Source organism: Falco naumanni, chromosome Z (assembly GCF_017639655.2).
Source record: "Falco naumanni isolate bFalNau1 chromosome Z, bFalNau1.pat, whole genome shotgun sequence".
Lineage (NCBI taxonomy): Eukaryota > Metazoa > Chordata > Aves > Falconiformes > Falconidae > Falco > Falco naumanni.
The window spans coordinates 17,585,516-17,607,842 of record NC_054080.1 but is presented as its reverse complement, the minus strand read 5'-3'; the positions used below and the strand labels follow the sequence as shown (position 1 = coordinate 17,607,842).

Genomic DNA, 22,327 nt, shown 5'->3' with positions numbered 1-22,327 from the left:
CTCAGTTTAAAATGTATTAATTTAAAACATTTTTTTTTCTTTTTTTTAGGTTCGTTTTCTGTCTGATCTTGTGAATTGTCATGTAATAGCTGCACCTTCGATGGTGGCTATGTTTGAGAACTTTGTGAGTGTGACACAGGAGGAAGATGTACCCCAAGTAAGCAAAAGATCCATAGGCTCCTCTAGTACTGTTTTCACAATTTTTCTGTACCATTGCTTCTGTACTTGTGCTTAGAATAGGGGACTTCTAGACTAAGAGAACAAACCAAATGTACTGTGTGCGGTTTCGTTAGTTTGAGTAAAAGGAGCCTGTGGCAATCAGAAAATACATGCATTCAGTAAGAAGGTATGGCCCTTTATAGTGAGAGGGCTGAAGTGACTTCATTTTACTTTGCTTTGGCAAGTGCATAGGGCCCAGCTCATTCTGCTATGTCAATAATCTCTAGAAGGACTGTCAAAGTGATACCATTTTTTAAGTCTATTTGTCACGGTTCAAGTTAAAAATGATACATGTCAAGCAAGAATATTTTTTTTTTCATGGCTTGCCAATCCTGTCTTTAACTGCTGGTCTCTACATCCTCCCAAAATAATAGTTTTGCTAACACTTTAATTTAAATTAAAACAGGGTATGTGTACCAGATCTTTTGGAGCTTACTTAGTATATTAGATTTCAGTATAATTCTTTCCTATAGGTACGATGTGACTGGTACATGTTTGCATTTCTGTCATCTTTGCCTTGGGTTGGAAAAGAGTTATATGAAAAAAAGGATGCTGAAATGGATCGTCTCTTGTCTCAGACAGAAAGTTACTTGAAGTAAGTTGTAACCCATTAAAAATACTTACCAGCATCTATTCAAGTATGGATTAATAGCTTTGATTATTGCTCACTTAAAAGTACTGTAAAATCTTAGCTCTGAACCATTCTGTGGGTGAAAAAATCCCACTGAAAATAGAGCAGGTGGAGAGATTTTTGAATTTGAAAAGTTTTATTGTCTTTTCTAGTTGTAGGGTATGTTGAAGGGCTTGTTCTGCTCATTCTGGAGCAGCTGCAGTTACAAGTGTGCTGTGAATACTGATAGGTTGTTGCGTTAGTGCTCTGCAGTGTGACTGCTTTCTGTCTAGGTGCTTCAAGTTAACGTTTTTGTTATATAGAATATAGGAATAGAGATATTTTAAGTAATCACAAACCTGGTTTTTATATACTGTAGACCTCATCAGCTGAGGAGATCAAATAGTAGTACGCTCACAATAAGAAAAAAAATTCCTGCCCTAAATTAGTCTTTTAAAGGTCAGGTTTTCTTTCCTGTGTAAACAGACGCCGCCAGAAGATTCATGTACCCATGCTACAAGTTTGGACTGCTGATAAACCACATCCACAAGAAGAGGTGAGTGCCTTCACATTGCATTCTTTCAGAAAGCTTGAAAAACAATTTTTATTACTAGGATAGTCTTTTTATCGTGAAATTAAAAGGCACCTCTAAAAGTATTTGAATTTTCTCCTGTTTGTCATCAATTCTAACCAAGTTTTACTGAGGAATTCTCTTCTAAGTCTTAAGCCTAAATATAACGTTTTAAGGGATGAGTAGGAAAGTGTTTTGTTTGCTGACAGTTCCCTGAGGAGATGTTATAAGTGAGGAATGGTTGTAAATTGTAGTATTTCTTTTGGGATTGCAGGTACAGGGCTTCATGTTAAAAGGACCTTTATGAAAAGCAGAATGTATTTCCTTACTTAACCCTTAATGTCTTCCTTCTGCAAGAAAGAAAGCTTTGTAGTGGCTTTGCTTTCTCAGCTCTGGGGAGTGCTGAACAAATATGTAGAAACTGTATGCAGCAGTTAACCATGCTACCTTTCACAATTAAGCTAAAAATACTGGGGGGGAGAGGTGGCATCTGGCTACTTTTGGGTGGAATTTGCCTTTTTGGATATTCTTGGGGTTTTTTTTCCTCTAAGTTTGAGGACAAACTTAACTGGAAAGTAAGATCTAAATTGGTCTTCTCGGAAGTTTTGGAACACGGTGCACTCAATTTTGTTCACTGTTCTGATTAAATCAGTCTTAATTGTATTGTAAATCGTAATTTGGAGAGAGAGGCTGGCTGATTATGATTGATTGGTCAGTGCAAGTATTCTGCCTGCCCAATATCTGAATTTCCTTATTTAGGAGAGATTGGCAGAGTGTGTTTGAGACCATCTTGCCCAGAATACTGCAGACATGACTGTTCACTTCAGGTGCTAGCTGTTACCAGTTTTGTTCCCATTTTGTAGTGTGATAATTTCAGTGAATGCAAAACACTTGCATGTAAAGACAGTTACACCTTGAGAGACTTGTGTTCAGTAAGGCAAATGGCCTCCAGAGTTCTCGGACTGCTTTTAGGAAGAGAGTGGTTAAACAAAGCAAGGCTACTGCCAGTTGCACAGGTGTCTGTGCCATCTCTAGGAGAATGCTGGGACTCACAATTGTGTTGAAAAGCATGGCAAAGGTATTTAATATTTGACAGTATTGTATATGGTTTAAGTATGCAGTAGCTGATAGTTTTGATTGGGAACAGCATAGCAGTCCTACAGAATAACTTTCCAATTTTAATGTTGATACTATGTCTGTTTTAAAACCACCAATGAGCAGTGACTGAAGTAATTTTCACGGCTGTAGTTTTGCTGACAGATTCAAAGGATGACAGTCATGCTCGGACTCCTGGTCTGTCTGTTGTGTTGAAAAACCTGCCTGTGGTCAAATTTTACTGACACAATGTTGTGTGGGATTAGGAGCAGCTCTGTCATTTAGGGTTCTTAAATTTACTGAATCAGCAGTTTAAGAAACTGGGTTTTTTTCTGAATGGAATACAGAATTTAAGAAATAAATTTCTGATAGTTCAGGGAGCTGCCAGCTTTCTTACGAGATTCAGTGCATCTGATGTTTCTCACTTTTTTCCTTCAGTATTTAGACTGCCTTTGGTCTCAGATTCAGAAGTTGAAAAAAGACCGTTGGCAAGAACGACACATTCTGAGGCCCTACTTGGCTTTTGATAGCATTCTTTGTGAAGCGCTGCAACACAATCTGCCTCCATTCACTCCTCCACCTCACACGGAAGATTCAGTGTACCCGATGCCAAGGGTTATTTTTAGGATGTTTGACTATACAGATGACCCTGAGGTATGTGATCGCTGGGCGGGGGTCAGGGGGTGAGTGAGTAGATTTCACAGTTAGGTTCCTGGGGCAATGTTAGTCAAAATGTGATTGATATCCTCTTTCCCAGGATAGTGAGTTGTTTGAAAACCACAAGCGGTTCTGCTTTGATACTTCTGTGGGAATGACCTAAGTGACTAAGTTACTACACAAACCAAACCTGTGAGGAGCAGAATTTAGGGAGCGAGATGTTGTGATGCTTTCATTGTCTAATGTCTCTAGTAAAACTGCATTCACAGAATTTGACTTTCCTTCCATGAAGTTGGTGACTTGGGATTTTTTCCAGGCTAGGTGTTTATTGTAAAGTTTAAAGACTCTTACTTAATTATCTGTTAGAAGGTGTGGATGCGTATTGTGGAACAAAGGAGTGCATAATTGAGGTGGGTGAAGGATCCATCTATCTCAATAGCATCTATGTCTCCAGCGTTGGTCAACAGCAGATGTATAAACAAAAGTATAGGAATAGGAAAATAATATATACTGCTCTCCCCAAGTGCTTTTGTACCTCCTTTTGCTTTAAGTCTGCTGCCTTTTACCTTCATTTATTGTCCCTGTTTTTTTGCAAAGAACAAAACCAGGACTCTGTATTCTTTCCACTCTATCCTGGACATTCCTGGCTTTCTTTCTTTGTAATATTCCAACTCAGCTATGATTTTTTTTATTTTTTTTTTTCAGGCTGCATGGTGGTAGCCTGCTTGATGGCTCCACAGGACAGAGGAAGAAGCAGATGCTCCATGAACTTATAATAGTGTTCTTTGATTTTGTTTCCATTTCTTTTTGTTCTGAGTCCTGGTACTCGTTTTAAACATCTTTGTTTGTGTTTGGTTTGTGTGGAACTGTGTCACACCAGCTTCTCAGCCCTGAAGCTTACAGGACAGCTGAGACCACACTGAGTTTGTGGAAGCTGGTCTGGTTTTTCCACCTGTAAATGTATGTAGGATGGCTTGCTACCTATAGTACCACTGCATTAGTAGTGATTTCTCATGAGTCTTAATTCTTTGTTTACCAGGGCCCGGTCATGCCTGGCAGTCACTCTGTTGAACGATTTGTAATAGAAGAGAATCTTCACTGCATCATCAAATCCCACTGGAAAGAGAGAAAGACTTGGTAGGAAGAGCTTAGCAGTATGGGGCCCTGGCACTTTTTATATGCTGTCATGGTTTTGAGGCCGTTGGGGATATGCAGAGTCCTGGACTGGTTAGACAAGAGCTCAGGATTAGACGTTTCCTAGACTATTTGATGAAAATTGATTTACTACATTTAACTATATTAAAACCATTGCCTGGAATACTGTGGGTCTGTAATATCAGATAATGGATAGTCTGTATGAACCAAGAGTACAGTGGCTCCTTGGGAAGGAAATTCCTTGATAATACAGGATATGCTGCAAAAACTATGCAGACACACCTTATTCTTCATGGGAGCACTGGAGATGGTGGCTGTGTTATGCTTCCAGGAATTTTGAAGCAGCTGATTTGTTGGGGCACAGTGAGCCTTGAGCTTGTTCGTCTGCAGCTGACTGGTATTAAATGATCACACTTATGCTTCCTATTCCTCCTTGCATTCTTCTCTTTGGGATTACGTGGCATTGATAATTGAGGTCACTTTGCAGAGGGACCAGCAGATTGCATTAGTTTGAGTTCAGCTGTGCCAAGAAGCAGTCAAGGCACTTTTCTTAATTTCTGCCTGAGTGGTATCTGATGTAGGTAATTGATAATGGAGATGGTTTACCATACATAATTAGCTGTGTCATGCTTCCAAATGTAAACCACCAGACTTTGTATAGTATGCAAAAAATGGGCAGAAACAATGTTTTTGGTGATGGCATGTGATAAAGGTTTTTAGTTGCAGCTGTTTGGTTCAGCAGAAACTAGAAATTCAGGGTTGTTGCAGTTACTGGGATAGTCTCTGGTAATTCTCAGAGGAAAGTAAAAGACTGCTGGGGGATAGAAGGTTTAGCAGAGAGGTAGAAGTAAAATCAAGGAAGTAGCAGTTTTGTAATGTAAAGGAAGTAGCTTTGTAATGTGATAGGTGACAGTGAGCTGATTAAAAGATGAAACATTTGAAGCCTGAGAGTTTTCTATATAACCCATTAGCTTCAATTGTGCTTGCAAGTCATTCTGAACATCTGTTGTTGGGGGTTGTGGGTTTTTGCCTTTCATATATGCATGCCAGAATTACAGATCACCATGACTTTCTGCAAAACTATTTTGTGTAGCAAAAAAGTACATCAAGTGATGTAACTACATAGCTACGTCACTTGGTGTGTCCTTGTTCTGTTTCTGTTTTAAGTGTTCTGTGGATTGAGAGGCAGTCTTTGGAAGGATTGTTGATTTGTTTGTGCTGCTTTTGTGTGGACTCTTGCCCAGAATTAAGCATTTGCTGTAACTTTGTTATTTGACCTTTATATTGCCTTTGCTGTATTATGTTTTGTACTAAATGTATCTATGGTTTTGCAGTGCTGCACAGCTGTTGAGCTATCCAGGAAATAACAAGATCCCCTTGAACTACCACATAGTAGAGGTATGGATTTTATAGATAACCTCTTTTGTACCTCTGTTATTTCCCAGTTAGTTTCATGATAGGTCCATTAAATTAGTTTCATTTTGGAGTCAACCAGAACCTTGTTGACTTCAACCAATGGCTTTTAAATGAGTGGATTATATTCAGTTGAGTGTTATTTTTGTGCTTTTTGTTGTCATTTTAACTTGGTGCATGGAAGCTTTGGCCAGGTACCAAAATGTCTTAGTGCACAAGTGATCCAGGTTGTGGCATTTCTCAAACTTTGAGGGTTTTGTATCATGCTTCTAATGTATCATGCAGTCTGAGATGGCTACATTTGAGTCACTTTTAGTGTGTGGTTTTTTTTTTAAATGAATTAAAATACAAGAGGAAATGGGCGCAAATTGAAGTGCAAGAAAGTCCATTTAAGCATGAGAAAAAAAATCTTTTTTTACTGCAGACGTGATTAAACACTGGAGGAGTTTGCCCAGAGAAATTGTGGCACTTCTCTTGTTGGAGAAGAGCAAAACCTGGCAGGACACAGCTCTGAGCCACCTGCTGTAGGTGACCCTGTCTTATGCAGGGGGCTTTTGACTCCAGTCAGGCTCAGCTGTTCTACAAGATTTTGTTTGGATCTTTTAAATGATTTTGTTCCACTAGCCCTGGAAAGAACTTGCAGTGGAATAGCAGTGTGTTTCCTCCATATTAGAGAATTTTAAATAACTGTAATGTGTATCAGAAAAGCAGCATAGGTTTTCTTTTGCTGCCTCCTTCAGAGGGTCTGTTTTCAAGATGCAGAGCTGTATAAACTTAATAATTTCCATCAACAGTTGAGAGGCATTCAGAGATACCAGTGATAATGTCATATAAAGGCTTTATGAAGAAGTACCTGTAAGTAGGAATTTCAGGGCAAATTATTACAGGAAATAATCTTATGTAGATTTATCTTAATAAAAGTGGGATTGAGAATTCCTCATGGCACCAAAATGGCAAATATTCTGAATGCTGTAAAGTTGCATTACTTTTGGTCAGCTTGTTCTTTTGTACTCTGAATTCGGAACAGAGGAATCTTAAAATTAACAATTTTCCTCCTTAACATTGAAGTAGCTTCAGTGCTCTTTACCCTCAGTATCCTGAGGGCGCTGCATATGGCTGTATAGCTATGTGCTTTATGCTTAGCTGTACACCAATGCTAACAAATTGTTACTGCAATTCCTGTCAAAATAAAAAAAAATTCCTGACACTTAAAGGCTCTGGAAATTCTTTTGTTCAGAAAGTTGTAGGATGTGAAAATAGCAAGGGCTTGCATAGATTAAATTACTGCAGAGAAATGCAAGATTGGCATACAAATTCTTTTACTATTACTGTAATTTACATGTTCTTGCAATTTTGAGCTATTTTAGAATATTGACTTTAGTACTTGTCTATGACTGTTTAATGAAGCTCCAGAGTTTTTAAGGCTTAGTGTGCTTTTTTTCAAGCTGCTGTTCATTCTCCTTGCTACTGCTCCCTTGTAAGGTGGTCTCTGTTAACAATCAAGTTGATGACATAACAGTTTAACAGTTTAACCTGTGAAATTTCACTGACTTTTTCAGTAAGTCATAAAAGTGTAAGGTAATGCGTTCCAACAAATAAAAGGAAGTGTTATTTAAGGTTCAGAATGTAACAGGCAGAAGTAAATGTAGCCTGAAGGCAGTTGTCAGTACCTTCCCAAGTATGCCTACTTTTGAGGTCCCTGAGGCTCCACATCGTACTTTGTCAAGCTGAGCACAAAATGCTCCATGCTGTTTGAAATGTCTGTGAAACACTGAAACGTGGCACCTTTCTCTCAGTAGCTGCTTACACATGTACATGGGTATTTCTGGTAGCTGCAAACAGAGAATGTCTGGGCATTGTTGTTGGCTTGTTGGACTGCTATGTCCTATTGTGCTTCTACAGGTTTTGGTACCACTTCATGCTTGAGAGAGTTTGGACATTCAGGTCATCAGTGTCCTGATCTTTCTTGTGGCCTTGTTGGTTTTGCAAAGTATGGTATGCCAATTTGAAACACTTAATGTGAACATTTGATAATGAACATGCCATGAATACGACAGATAGTTTTATGCAGCATCTCAAACAGGTTATGCCTCATCATCCAGTTATTTCCTATCTTGAGAAAAGGAGCAGTTTTCTACGTAACAGAGGCCCTCCTACCTTTTTGCAGTATTTGTCTAAACAGTACGTTGAAATTATACTGTCACAGAAAGGTTCTCCAGCTCCTTGTAGTCTCTTCATGCTTTCAAATCCTTCCTTAGAATAACAAGTTCTAGTCAACATGTTTTCATGTGCTGTTTGTGGAGTCCATAAATGAATGTTGATTTCTTACGCTAGTAAGAAGATTTTTCTGAAGCTTACTAATTTAAGCTTCAGTTCTTCTGTGTTTATTGAGAAGTTAAGGAGGAAATTAACCAACCATAATGAGTCAGATTCCTGATTCCTTTGATGTAATTTAAATCTGAGAATGGCATGCAAAATAAAACAAGCGCAGAGGTGAATGTTTTACAGTGATATCTTTTCATAGCCCTCAAAGATTGACATGCTGTTTCTGTAGGCAAACCTGAAAATAAAAGCATGAATGCTGACCGCAGGATTGATTTTGGTTTTCTTAGAAGGATCCTCTGCCAAGGGGTACTGAGGATATACTTCTGTTGAATGAAATGCTAATTGTAATTTTCAGTTGAAAGTTGTGGCTTTCTTTACTTAACTTTCTGTATAGGAGAAAGGAGGACACGATGGAAAAGGTACAGATGTAATTGTAATGCAAATAGTCTTCATACTAAATGCTGATGCTTCATTTAATATGTTTAATATTTATATTTATTATGTAACAGGATCAGATGATTTCTGCTTTTCTGAGATCATGTGGTAGCACTGCAGTAGGTCATATTGTAACTATGCCCATTTCTACAGTTATATGGTGGTTTTGTTAGATACAATAACTGTTTAATGCTGGTGTTTTGTTAGTATGGAATGCTAGGGGCAGTTCAGAGTGGACTGTGTTAGTACAATGTAAGGTTACCACTACCTTTAAAAGTTCCTCTTGTTTTTTCCTTGAAATATGCATTTCAGAACAATACAGGCTTTTGGGATATGTAACTGTTCAAGATTGATGGCCCCTACTGCAAAGCTGAGGGTTTTGCAGGCCATGTCGGACTGTCCTCTGATTCTTTGCCTTCCTCTCTTACAGGTGATATTTGCAGAATTGTTTCAGCTTCCATCTCCACCACACATTGAAGTCATGTACACAACACTACTGATTGAACTGTGCAAACTTCAGCCTGGCTCTTTACCACAAGTTGTATCCTTTCTGCGCTGCCGGAGAGTGTTTTTAAAATGCAGTCTTTAGTTTGTTTTTTCTGTACATGATGGGATAGCAATAAATACTGGCAGTACTAATATTTTACGGCAGCTGCATGAAACTGCCTGTAACATGATCACGAAAGAGTAACACAGCTCACTTGGCACAGGTCTAGATTTGCCAAGTGAGCAAGACTTCAGCTTTCTGGACAATGTTCTGGTACTTCCTCTGACCTTCCCAAGAAGTGCTGTCTTGGTGAGGGGATACAATACAATGCTCGTGTTTGTCACTGCAGCCTGTTCAGGTCTGGACTGTGGACACACTAAAGGCTAAGAAGGATAGGAAGTGACAGATTTGATCTTTTATTGCAACAATGGTGTGAGTGCTCCTGTTTTTTCTTAGTAGGAAGTGCAGCAGAAGATTTAAAGGAACTTGCCTGAGTTCCTGGTCAGTGTTCCCACTAGGAGCATTCAAAAGGTCAATAATCATCTGTCTGCTCAGACAGGGTGGCTGAATGCTGAGGAAGGAGGTATGACTCCCAGCTAATTCTGGCTATTACATTGTCCCTAATTTGCTGTCATTTGAGATCATTTTAGATCAAGCTGAAGACTGAGAATGGAGAAGGGTTGACAGATGTCAATCTGCTGGTAATTTCATATCTAAATTTTCGTTCTACTTCATGATACCACTCACTGTTTGCGGATCACATGATGTCAGTGACTAGAACAAAGTCTGTTTCTAGAATTGGGTGGACATCCATCCAGAAAGTTTGTAATGTTAATAGGGGCACTGTAAGAAGGTTAAAGACCTTGTTGGGTAAAGTCAGTGCAGGTGCAGTTTTTTAAGCCTCCAGTGATGACCAAAGATTGTTTGTGGATTAGCATCAACAGCAGCCATGAAGCTAGGCTGGTGAGATTACAGAAGTACTCTGTGAGAAGGTTGTTGTCTGTTCACATCAGTGCAGTTTTGCTTGTTGCATGGTAAGAATTCAGGTTTTATATGGAATAAGCCAACAGTCTCATTGCAATCCTGGAAGAAACCCAGACTGGTATTAGAGGGTGGAACTCACAATATGCTTCATTTTTTCTGTGATGAATTTACTGTGATTTACCTGATGTTGGAATAGACCCAGGGAGCTTTCAGTACAAAATGTTGATGATACTCTATTAAAAAACTGAAAGGAGTCACATCTGACTTACCTAGTGCTTTTCTGTAAACCTTAATAAGAAACTTTCAGCTTGCACAAGCCACAGAAATGCTCTACATGCGTTTGGACACAATGAATACAACATGTGTGGACAGGTAAATGTGTTTTGGAGACAATGGAAAATATTCCACAATATCCAATGTACAGGAAAGTGTACTCAAAAATCTTTTAGAACTCCTTGGTGCTATTCAAGGTGTGTTCTGGGCTCTGGCTTTGGGCAATGTAAAGAGAAGGTGGAGGACTAACTAATGGCTTCTGCTTCCCAGAAAGACTTCCCCGGAAGTCACAAGTCTAGCTGTCTGTGCAGGACAGTTAAGGTATGCCTGCTCCATAGTGGTCTGGGAGGTGACTTGGAAGTGGAGTTAATGGTGCCACCCAAAGGAGGAGAATGGTACCGATTTTGTCCTTCGAGTGAAGTCTTCATTTTGTGGGAGAGCTGCTAATTACTTAGCAAAAATGTGGAAGTTCCGTATTCACAGTAAGCTTACATTTTAAGTTAGTTTAATAGGTCATCTCTTTGTATGAAACAACACAACGTGACAGGCTGTCTTTTTTGTCCATAAAAGCTTCTTTCTGACTCTCTGAACTCGGTCTTACTTGTCTGTCAACATAAGTGCCTGTTTAATGTGGTAGTAGCTTTACAGTTTAGGCTTGCCTTTGAAAAGGAGAATGCATTTATAAGAAAATTGCAGCTGAAAGTTTTCGTGCACTTCTGATATTTAATGGAGCTTTCTTTTTCTTTTAATAAAGATTTATTAACTGGTTTTCTCACCACTTGAGCAACTTTCAATTCCGTTGGAGCTGGGAAGATTGGTAAGCTTCTTCCCTTTTGATTTGAACCTGATACTGCTAAGACCTTAAAAGACCTTAACATTTCAGACTTAACCAGGAAGTGTCACAGCCTAGTGGCCCTGTTAATTGCTTTCCTCCATCTCTTCAGAGATACTTCTTAATCTGTTCACCACCACTCAGTGGGAGATTATCAAGATAATCTCTGTTGTCAGTGTATTGTCCATGGTGAACTTTGTGATAAATCTTAAGCCAGTGTAAGCGTTCCTAAACAGGGGGAAGTAGAAGTGAGATTTCTTCAATTTGTCCTGCACCCACAGTCAGTTGCTAGCAAATTCTCCAAAATTACTTCCTAGTTCATTTCTTTCTAATGGTTTGCCCTGACTCTATCCTGTATTCATTCTGTAATCTTGCTTTCTGTCCTACGGTAAACCTTTTATTATAACCTTTATCTGTGAGACCTTATGATCTGTTTCCCTCCTGCCAGATCCTAGCACCTGAAGTTCCATCAGAGCTGGCTGTGCCATCCATTCTTACCATGCCAAATCTTGAACTTGCATGTCTAGCAGGAGCTCTCTGGGACTCTGTCAATGTCTAAACACAGGTTCCCCTGAGCTCTCCATTCCAGGCACCTATATAGCAAGAGAGATCACCTTGGGGTTAAGTCCCCTCCAGAGTAACTCCATAGCCTGCCACTGTTCATGCTTTCTGTAGCAGATCTGCCCAAGTGCCCTTGTGGACAGGGGTGCAACCCTTCCTGTGACGTGTTTTTGTGGCTTTACTTAAGTTCCTTGTGTTGTCCTCATGTGGAATTAAGTGCTTGCTGGCTATCCTAGTATGCATCCACGTTGACTGACCAGACAGCAACAGTCTTCAAAGAGCTGATTTTTTCTTTGCCTGGATGTTTGTTGATGTCAGTGCCTCAGTGGGGGTCTCTCACAAGCTGCTGTTTTTTCAAAAATCATGCAAGTGACTGTAATTGAGACTTTTCTTTGTCTGAAATGTGTTCAAAATCAGCCAGAAGTTCAAAAATTCCTGTGAGGGAGGAACAGACTATGAAGTCACACAAGGTTCCTTTCCTAAGGAAAAGGAAAGCCAGCTAACTGTAAGCACAGATTATTTTTAATCTATTGGGGAAGGGAAGCTACTTGAAAATACATCACATGGAGATGAGATTCCAAGAATTGTAATGGCCAGTAAGGAAATAGTGATGAACTTACCTCATTGTCTTAAAATTGCCTACTGTAAAACTGTCAGGCACTCCAGTTGTCCTGACACCATGATTGCTTTGTACCTATTAGACCAAAAGGGGACTAAAGCACAAATTCTTTTGCTAAAAGCTGTCATATTCTGTCCTATGATAGGTCAGATTGTCTTACTCAGGACCTTGAAAAGCCCAAACCCAAATTTGTGAGAGAGGTTTTGGAAAAGTGCATGCGGTAAGTAAGATCTTTTGATAGTTGCATTCAAAGCAAAGTTTGACCTTTGCTTCTGGATACTGGCAGATTTGTTTTGAACTTGACTCTTGCCTTAGGCTTGTCTGTTCTTACAATTCAGTTTCATTTAAGAGACAAGTCTGTATGATTTTAATCTGGTTTACCTCCTGTAGAGTGCTTAGGACACCAGAGAGAGGATGAAACAGGTGAAGCAGATGGTAGTGAGCTGTCCATCCCAGATATGCATACCTATAGTTACAAAAAGACATGCTTCACCATAGACATGGAGAGAGATGAAGTTTAGGTAATATTCCTGGGAAGTATTCAGCGTTCACAGAAATGGAGGGAGCTGATCATTAGTTATCCTAAAACCTGAGAAGCTATAATCTTGATCCTTCTAGATGTCTCTGGTGTTCGTTGACCTTAAAAGAAACAAACAAACAAACCCCTGAAACCCAACAACAAGAGTACACAATCAGGGCTGAACTTAGTTGAAATAGAGGGATATAGGAAAGAGAAAGAGCGAAATGTTCAAAAAGCTGGTGTTATGCAGCGTCCTACATGAAAATTCATCCATTTTGGGGTTAATTCAATATAGGAAGTGTGAATGTATTGTACTGTAAAACAAAAGCAATTTTTTCAGTGGCACTCTTCCATTTCACTGAAAACTGGTAGCAAAATTAAGCCTCTGTAGGAGTGAAATAAGCTGGAAAGTAAAATGAAGACATACAGTTTAATATTTTTTTTCTTCATTGAATACCAACATCTTACTAGTTTTCCGCAGCACATCTTAGGCTTTTGCCTAATGCATCCTACCAGGCAGCCTCTAAATCTTTTCACAAACTAAATTAATTGTATGAGGATGAAACTCCAGCATCACAGAGTTCAAATAGAAAGCATCTGCCAGTAAGTTCGGTTTACTTAGCTCTTACTATCCATCAGAAACTACCATTCTGTTGTATAAACATCCTGATTTTTGTTATATGAAAGTTTAATACAGGAAGACCATTGTAAAGCAATCGCTTTAGAATTAGCCCTGGTGTTATTCCCGTTTTAATTCTGCTGCTGTGAAACTTGCTATTTCCAGACTCTCCTATCATCAACGAATAATAGACATTGTTCCTGCAAGTTTTTCTGTCCTCTGTCCTGCTAATCCAGTGTGCATTTACAAATACGGAGATGAAAGTAATAGTAAGTATTAGAGTTACTGAGGGGTCAAGTTGAAGAAGATAGTGTTTCAGAGCAAGGAAGTGCACTAAATTGACTGTAGTATCAGTTGACTTCATGAAGAATACAGCTGAAAAAAATATGCATGATTTTCATATGGGTAAATAGGCTTCATGTGAGCAATTAATATATATTAAGCCTGGATCTCTGTAATATAAGCCTCTCTGTTACTTTATGAAGAAAAGAAAATCCAGATACTTGAAGTTACTCTTGTATAGTATTTTTTGCCGGAAGTCTAAAATTGAAAAAAGTAATCAATTTCCCCTGTTTGGGCACAATACTATGCGTAGGTCAGCATGTGAAGTGATAATATGAGTTTGTTTCTTGAACTTCATGAAACAGTATAAGATTTTACTAGCGAACTTGGTTAGTGAAGCATACAGAAGGCAGCAGATGATGTAAAGGTTGAGGTAGAGATACACCTTATTATTCCTTTTATTACTTGGTAAAAAGACAATCCTAAGCATAAAAGTGTCCTCATCAAATATACAATGAGGAAAAAGAAGGAAGTATTGTATTTTTAAGAAACTGGTAGAAGCTGAAGTCAAGCTTTAGACAGGAGGGTGATTACCTGACATGAGCTCTAAAGTTTCTACTCGGAGTTTTGAATTACGTGAAGAGTAGGTAATCTTTTGAGCAGTTTTATAGTGAAGTGGACAATGATATTGAAAGCAGCTAGTTTTGGGTCTAGCTGGGAAGTGTACTTGTTTCTCTGAGAGTCCAACTGATGTTAAAAATGCTCACTTGCCTTCCACATATTTTTGACCTCTTTGCTTTTGTTTAGGGTCTCTTCCTGGATATACTGCGGCACTGTGTTTAACAATTGCAATTAAAAATAAGGCCAGTAATGAAGAAATCTTCAGCATTTTAAAAGATGTGCCTAATCCAAACCAGGATGATGATGATGGTAAGATACATGCTGTTAGGCTTCAGCAGATTGTAATTTCTGTAGTGTGTAGACTGAACTGCCATCCTGTGGAGCTATGAATGTGATAGTTAACAGAACTGTGTGTTTTTCCTTGTTATTCAAAATATTTTCCTTCTTGTTCAACTGTAAGTTGATTTCAGCTTATCAGTAAATGGAAACAATGTACTATTGTTAGGAGGTTTTGTAAACCTCTTGCCAGCCTCCCTCTGCAAGTACAAGAGGTAGCCTGGTGCTTGAAGTGTGCTTTCATGTGTTTATTGATGGAGGTAGCATGAAAGAATTTAGCACTACTTTGCCTTCAGCCACAGAGAGCGGTTCATGCTGTTATCCTCACCCCTGAGCTTCAGTGCTTGTGCCCTGAGAGCTTCTGTCTTCTTGGTGCTGTCCCATGACAGACGAGATGGCCAGCCTGCTGGCTGTAGTCTTCTATAGATAACAAACTCATGATGGGACTCTGCTCGTGTTCTTTTTAGCTTTGCAGCCACAGACAGCATTGATTCCTAAAGCCTGTTGTTTTGGGGAGAGAGGAGGAGTGCAAGACAGAGAGTTAGGAAGTGATCTTTACAATGGCGACAGCTTCAATATTTCTGTAATATTTGCAAGTGTTCTGTTATGCAAGTAGAGAGCAGCAACAATCTGGTTTTTTTGCCTTGGGATCCACTGTCATGTTTCCCAGTTTGCTTTAGACATCACCCGCTAATGAGCCTTTCCCTTCTGCCTGTCTTCAGCTGCAAGTAGCTGCAGCTACAGGAGGGGGACTTGTCACCATTCACCCCTAGTACCCATATTTGCTATGCATGCTTGCTGGACCCTTCTCACATGTCAAAATAGCAAACTTCTGCATCCTGATCATCCTTACCTTCCCCTCTCCTCATCCACTCACTTTGTTATGGTCTGTCAGGCCTTCAGCTTGATGCATAACTCTTCAGCTTAATTTGGTGTCTTTCTCTGCTGCTGTCCATCAGTGCTGTTATGTGTTGGTAGAGTGTCTGTGTCTCTGATAGCTTCTTCGCTGACCTGGAATTCTTTCTGTGCATTTTATCCATGGCAAAATGGGAACCTGAAGATCTGCACAAGATCTGAGGAGTCTTTACTAGTTCCCTGCTCAGCCTTGCAAAAACCTTGTCGGTGAAACTTTGTGAAATGAGTTAAAACCTTAAGTTATCTCTACAAATCTGTGAGTAGCTTATGTGCCTGCCTTGAAAGTAGTTAAGAGTTTCAATTTTTAACTTGCAGATGAAGGATTTACCTTCAGCCCTCTGAAAATAGAAGTCTTTGTTCAGACTCTGCTCCATCTAGCTGCAAAGTCTTTCAGCCACTCCTTCAGTGCCCTGGCAAAGTAAGTGTAATATATGTATTATTTTGGGGCTTGCAGAACTGTTTAATTCTGGTCACAAAATGCTTGATTAAAGAACTGGGCCGCGCACTTCAGCAGTGTTTTAGGTGCTTCACAGTGCAATATGATTAGGAGAACTAATGGTGCTGCTTACTGAAGGAATAGTAGTGTAACTCCTATGTTAGATGTGTGAATGGAATTAACAGAAATGTATACATAACAGCCACATGAAGTGAATCAAACATGAGACAGATATGGAACACTACTCCTTTTTAGAATTACTCATTTCGTGATTATGGTGAGGAATAAGGATTCTCCTTACATTTGAATGATGTGGTAGCTCCCAGCACAATATCTTGTAGTATGAATATGACTCTAGAACAGATATGTCTAGAGTATATCCCTTAAAGATATGCTTTAACTTCTAAAGAATTTACTGCACCTTTTTTAGGAAAATGAGATAAAATAACTGATTTTTAGTCCAGTGTGGTTTGGAGTTACTCTTAAGTAGTCTTGGTAGATAAAGGGGTAGTCGCATGCATCTTAATGAGACATTTTTCTGTCTGTCCTTGAAGGTATATAAAGCTGTTACAAAAACACGCACCTGGAAGCTTTATAGAGGCAATGTTAAGATGCTGTAGGTGGTAACCTGCAATCACAAGAGACAAGGTGATATGAATGCTTAGAGCCATGGTATTTTCACTGCTGCGCATCAACAGTTGCAGCCATGAGATCAAAAAGTCTCTTACGCTTTGTAGTTGTATTACAATAAACTGGGTTGTGAATAGTCAGCATAACTCTGCTGAAATAGGGGCTTTTTAGCAGCGTTTCCCTCAAAAGGAGGCAGATTGGATAAGTGTCTAAAGTTACTGAAACATGTATCAAGAAAGGTGTAAGGCTCAAAAGCCTGCAAATTTTGCTCCAGCTGTGTATAAATAAGCATATGAAGCATGAAAGTGCCTCCTGCTTTTAGGAGTATGAGAAATGTAGCCCAGCTTCAGGGAGCAGATTCACCACTAAGATTTAAGTTGCTTTTAGGAGCTGCTGTGTCTTTGTAGCCTATTCTAGCTCGGCATGGTTATATTTTTCCAGGGAATAGTTGTTCAAGACTTGCTGCAGATAGTCACAAAACTTTCTTTTGGCTGATCAAAACTACTTGCCTTGTATCTGCTGCTCTTTTGACCTGATCCCAGCCCCTCCACTGAGTACTTATATCTATTAAAAGGTTTCATGAAGTCTTCAAAACACTTGCTGAAAGTGATGAGGGGAAACTCCATGTTCTGAGGGTTGTATATGAGGTTTGGAAGAATCATCCACAGGTAAGAGGTTGCATTGTCAAGTATCTTTGTGAGTTTCAACTCACAGAGGTCATATATAATAAAATATTACAGTTGGCTTTATATCCTTTAAAAAACTTATTTATTGTTATCTTACTTGAAGGAGAGTCCAGATTGTATTTACTGTTGTTACTAGTGCCGAAAATGAATATTGGACATAAAATATATACCATCAGTGAGGCCACTTTTTCCTCAGAGCTCATTGTGGGAGGGCAAAGGCTACCATTCTGACTCACATTCATATTATGCTGTTTGTTGTACAAGAGAATAACTTTTGCTAAAATCATGTTTCTGTTCAAAATCAGAAAACAGTCTAGATATGTAAATTGAAATAAGATTTAGATCTCGTATCAAAAGCAGGCCACATTTGCAGAAATGTGGAAACACGGGGTTTATTAGAGATTTCTTTTTTAATTGCTAGTGAAAGCCATACAGTTATTCCACAAAGCTCATATTGGAGTCTTTTTGTGTGGTAGAGTGAGTAGAGCTGCAACCAGTGGCTGTTCAGAACAGATCAGTTTGACAGTGCCATGATTACGTTAATTCTTGAGCCAGAGGAAGTAACACCCTAAAACACCTAGAAAAATGCCTCAGTTGCTTAAGCTGTTCAGTTTCTTCACAGCAGTTGTTTTCTCCCTCAGCTGTCATTTTTCTATAAATAGAAATCAATAAGGAACTCAAGCTGAATTTGCCTGCATCAATTATTTCATGTGTTCCTTACTGGTGTGTTTCTGTTGCACTTTACTGTGCTTGAAAGTAGACTGTACCTCACAGCTGCATGGGCTAGACTTTCAGAAGTGATGCCACACTGAGAGCAAGGGGTAATCCTTGCATCTGCTACTGGACCTGTGGTACATTCCTTAGGGGAAAAACTGAGCACCTAGAAGATACCTATGCAGGATATCACCTCTCCTCTAAGTACAGTGAAAACATAAAAAAAGAAGGATTTTTAAATTTATTAAACTTTTTACCCAATTTACTGACCTTGAAAATACGATGATTACAGTCTGACCTACTTCTTACTGCCATTTAACTGGATCAGAAGAAATTATACAATCTAATATCCTCTTCCTTTCCGTGCCTTTGTATTGCAGCATGACCAAACTGAGATGGAGGCTTCAAACCCAGACTGAACAGTCAAGTTAGTTTTTTATGAATAAATCAGGATCACTTTTAAAAATGTCAGATGCAGAAGTTAGGAAAGGCTGCTGTTCTACTTGATCATGGAATTTAAATTTTCCTCTTGCATTTATTGCAGTTCAGTCTTTTGTTTCTAGTAAAGTGCTTTTTTTTTCCCTCAGCCTACAACCTCCCAAGCACACAGAAGAAATGGTGCCTGGACAGCAGGACACTTGTCCAGAGTCTGTTTCCATGGTGCTTACCCTACTCGCACGTCTATGGGAATGTACTCTGAATTTATTCAGACTATCAGCAGTATTTGCAAGCCATATAATGCTAATGAGTCAGCTATGCTGCAGGTAGTGATTTAGCAATAGTAACCAGTAATCCCTGGACCTATAAGCAAGGTTGTGGTCGTGACTTCATAAAGGGAAATTTTAATGTTGAGATTAATTTTTTTTTTTTCTCAAAATCCTAGGGCTGTGTTTTTTGGAAGATCAGATTAAGTAATCAGAAATTCTTCCTGGCAATACAGAAAGGCAAATTAGAGCATAGGATGCTATCCTGGGACTTGAAAGTTGAGTGCTGAGTCTTCTGTATGATTCATTCAGTTATTTTCATTTTCCTTCCTTAAAAGGAGCTTTGTTACACTTCCTTATTTGACAATGGGTGGTTGTAAGGATAAATACAGTGCAGGTTGTGGCTCTTAGATACTGTGGCATTTAATCACATGAGTAACTAAGATAAGCCTTTTTTCTGAACAGCTTGCAACTGCTTTAGTCAGTAACTCCTCTCTGCAGTTGCCTGTTAGATTGCTTGCAACCCTCCCTCCCTGAGTCACAGTAGTGCCTGTAGCAAGTACTTCCGTTGGCTACAGAGCACTGGCTCTGTCCTAAAAATGAATAGGTCCTGTAGAGAAGAGCTTGCTGTCACGTTGGAAGACCTGCAGTTCAAGGAAGAGTAGGCTAACTAGCTCCTTCATTGTTGTGATTTGATAGGTATATATGCTCTGGTTTGAGTACTTTGATGGCACATACTAGGACTTGGGTGTCTGAGGCCTCACTTCCAGCTATGATGCTTGTATTTTTTGCTTTTGTATGGAAGTATATATGGTAAGAGTGATACCTCACTTTCACAAGAAGTAGAAGTGGTTGTTAAACAAAATCAGAATGCTTTATGTAATTGACGTAGATCCCCTGTTTTGAGCAGTTCTAGACTAGTCTACCCAGCTTTCTGAAGTATTTGAAATTACCCAGTGGTATCACTGATGTAGAGTTGCATCAAGCCATCCGTGGCTGGACTACTTTACATAGGTTGTGTGTGCAATGTCTTTCACAAAATACAGATGATTGCTGTGCTTGTGGACAAGATGATTCGGACACAAATTGTTGACTGCGCTGCAGTAGCAAACTGGATCTTCTCTTCAGAGCTTGCACATGATTTTACTAGGTAAACAAGAATTTGTCTGTAAATTACTGTTGTAAGTGGCCAGTACGTAGCTTAACGTATGAAAGCTGAGTAGTAGCAGAAAAATGTACAATTAAGCTTTTTCTCCTTCTACAAAATACCTACTTGAACATTTTTTTTCTGAGGTGGGGTATGAAAGTTTACATGGCAGTGCAAGACTGTTGCTAGCGTGTCATTTTACAAGTAGTCTCCAAGCCTATCAAAGCAGAACAACACTGGAACTGTTTCTAGACAAAAGTCCATGGCTGTGTGTTACATAGCTGCTCGCTTAGTGTGGTCCTGGTCTTTGGTTGAGTTACGTAACTTGTACCACCACTAATGCATTGCTTACTGTGAACAGGACAAGTGTTTGCTCTGAGAAGTTAATTTGATGTTGGTAGTCTTGCAGTATGTGTATAAAATACAATGCTGGTTTGGAAGTGTACTGCGAAAAATAGGAAAGAAGTTAGTGATAAGCTTTTTTACATTACAGGTATGCTTTCCTTTATGCCAAGTGTTTTCTTACTGTACTAGATGTCTTAGACGATACAAAGTATTTTTAAATTCCCCAAGATATCTTTTCCTGTTTAAAAAAAAAAAAAATAGTTAGTTTTCTATCTTGGAGTAGTGTATAATGTAGTATTTTGAGCTTCGTGTCTTTCCTAGGCTTTATATCTGGGAGATCTTACATTCCACAATTCGTAAGATGAATAAGCATGTTCTGAAGATTCAGAAAGAACTGGGGGAGACTAAGGCAAGATTGGCCAGGCAGCACAAAAGAGTGAGTAATTTGTAATTTTTAATTATTTTAATCAAAGTTAAGCAAACCTGCATGCTGTCAAACTGACACACAGTTGGTTTGGGAAGGACTGAATAAATATGTTTATCAGGAAGCATGTCTGCAGACACGTCATCTGTAACACTAAGACATCAAAAACTGTATGCATGTTCTCAGTCCACCGTTCTATTGGTAGCTATAACCTAAGAATTCGGTAAAATCTTTAAGGGCATTTGTTGCTCTGTTGAAGTTCTCTAGTTTCTCTTCCATACAAGTATGTTTTCCACTTCTAATCTGGATTCCAAGTACATTATTAGATAACAGTAAGAACAATAAACAATTTAACTCGGATTGTTTATAGTAAGTTAAAAGAATGCTCTTGTGGCTTCCATGCAGAAGTGCACGGAAACAGCTATTTGCTATTGAAGAGTTGGCTGTTACTGTTCTTCTGATGGATGCTGCTGGATTCTGACACTGGCATCCGTCACTTCCTTCTTCCAGCTTATTTTTCTGAATAGTGTTGCATGATCTAGGCTACTGTATACAATAAACTGATGAGCAAGCAGCCGCTGTTGTGTTCTGTTGTCCCAAGTGGGGCAGCTAAAATGGGATGATGGGATGTGGCAGCCACAAAAGATAGGGCACAAGGAAGTTTGGCTAAACGCGATACTTAGTTGTGATAGAATTAAGTCAGTTTGTAAACATGTTAAGAATTGCAGAGAGCAAGAGAGAATTTCCATGTTTGTATGTAGTCTGTGGGTATGATTACCTGCATAAATCCCTTAGCTAGGTCCAAAGCTTTGGATGAAGTTAATGTCAGAATTTGGCCCGGGGCACAGAGACTGCTGATAGCTTTTGAAGTCATGAGTCAGTCATTTTTTTTCCAGAAGTTTCTGTTGAGGTATCACTAATACAGTTTGCCAGTGTTGGTTCATCCCAGCGCCTTCATCTTGTTTCCTTCACTCCCAACAACAGCCATCCTAGTTGCTTGCATCCTCAATCGATGTTGATCACCGGTTAATAAATGCCTGATCATCATTTAAGATCTAGATGCAGTCATTGATCTTACTGTGAGGCAAAGAGCTTCTCTGGCATCTCTAAACAAATATACCAGTGTTTTCATTTCTGTACTTGTCTCTTGCTGCAGCTCTTTATTACTTAGTACTTTAAATAAGTACTGTGCCAGGAAGAAACATTTGTGTGTAACAGTAAGTAGTTCTGCAGGCTGTTGCACTCTGCATGACCATTCCTTTTCGAGTAAGCAAGCCGTCAAGTTTTGATATCCCCAGCGTGCAGTGGATTGCCACGCTACAGAATGAGCCCAAGGCTCACATGCTTCCTTCTAGGTTCTATTGGTCCTTTAGCATTTTGAGTTCAGGTAACCTCTGTCGATGGGGAAATAGCAAGTTCCTACAGAGAGAATAGAATTAAATTCTCACTTGCTCTGGTAAATAGTTTGTATTTTTTATGCTAATTCAGAGCTAATTATCTTCTGATTCTGAGTTTTGTTTACTATGCAGTAGGTGAGTTAACACATGACTCTGTATTTGTCACAAGTTGCATGTGCTCCTTTTACAAATATTTGAAGTTTTAAGCTGTTAATTTGTGGGTATTTTTGCACAGAAACAATCCTATGAGACTGAAGCAATGCCTGTATTTGAATGTACCATAATCCATCTGATTCTGCCTTTCCTCCTGTATCC

The 22,327-nt window shown here is 39.1% G+C and overlaps 1 protein-coding gene across 4 annotated transcripts in view; it reads left to right on the top strand.

Moving 5' to 3' along the window:
- NCBP1 (nuclear cap binding protein subunit 1) overlaps positions 1–22,327 on the top strand; it is a 31,529-nt gene that overhangs the window by 4,462 nt on the left and 4,740 nt on the right. For all 4 annotated transcript variants that reach the window (XM_040579346.1, XM_040579344.1, XM_040579345.1 and 1 more), the window contains exons 5-20: positions 50–157; positions 693–814; positions 1,316–1,385; positions 2,934–3,149; positions 4,192–4,289; positions 5,642–5,705; positions 8,911–9,021; positions 10,259–10,323; positions 10,979–11,041; positions 12,382–12,456; positions 13,541–13,644; positions 14,465–14,587; positions 15,845–15,947; positions 17,170–17,263; positions 19,746–19,849; positions 20,513–20,627. In XM_040579346.1, the coding sequence (XP_040435280.1) occupies positions 50–157; positions 693–814; positions 1,316–1,385; positions 2,934–3,149; positions 4,192–4,289; positions 5,642–5,705; positions 8,911–9,021; positions 10,259–10,323; positions 10,979–11,041; positions 12,382–12,456; positions 13,541–13,644; positions 14,465–14,587; positions 15,845–15,947; positions 17,170–17,263; positions 19,746–19,849; positions 20,513–20,627 (1,635 nt within the window). The remainder of the gene's footprint in view (positions 1–49; positions 158–692; positions 815–1,315; positions 1,386–2,933; positions 3,150–4,191; positions 4,290–5,641; positions 5,706–8,910; positions 9,022–10,258; positions 10,324–10,978; positions 11,042–12,381; positions 12,457–13,540; positions 13,645–14,464; positions 14,588–15,844; positions 15,948–17,169; positions 17,264–19,745; positions 19,850–20,512; positions 20,628–22,327) is intronic.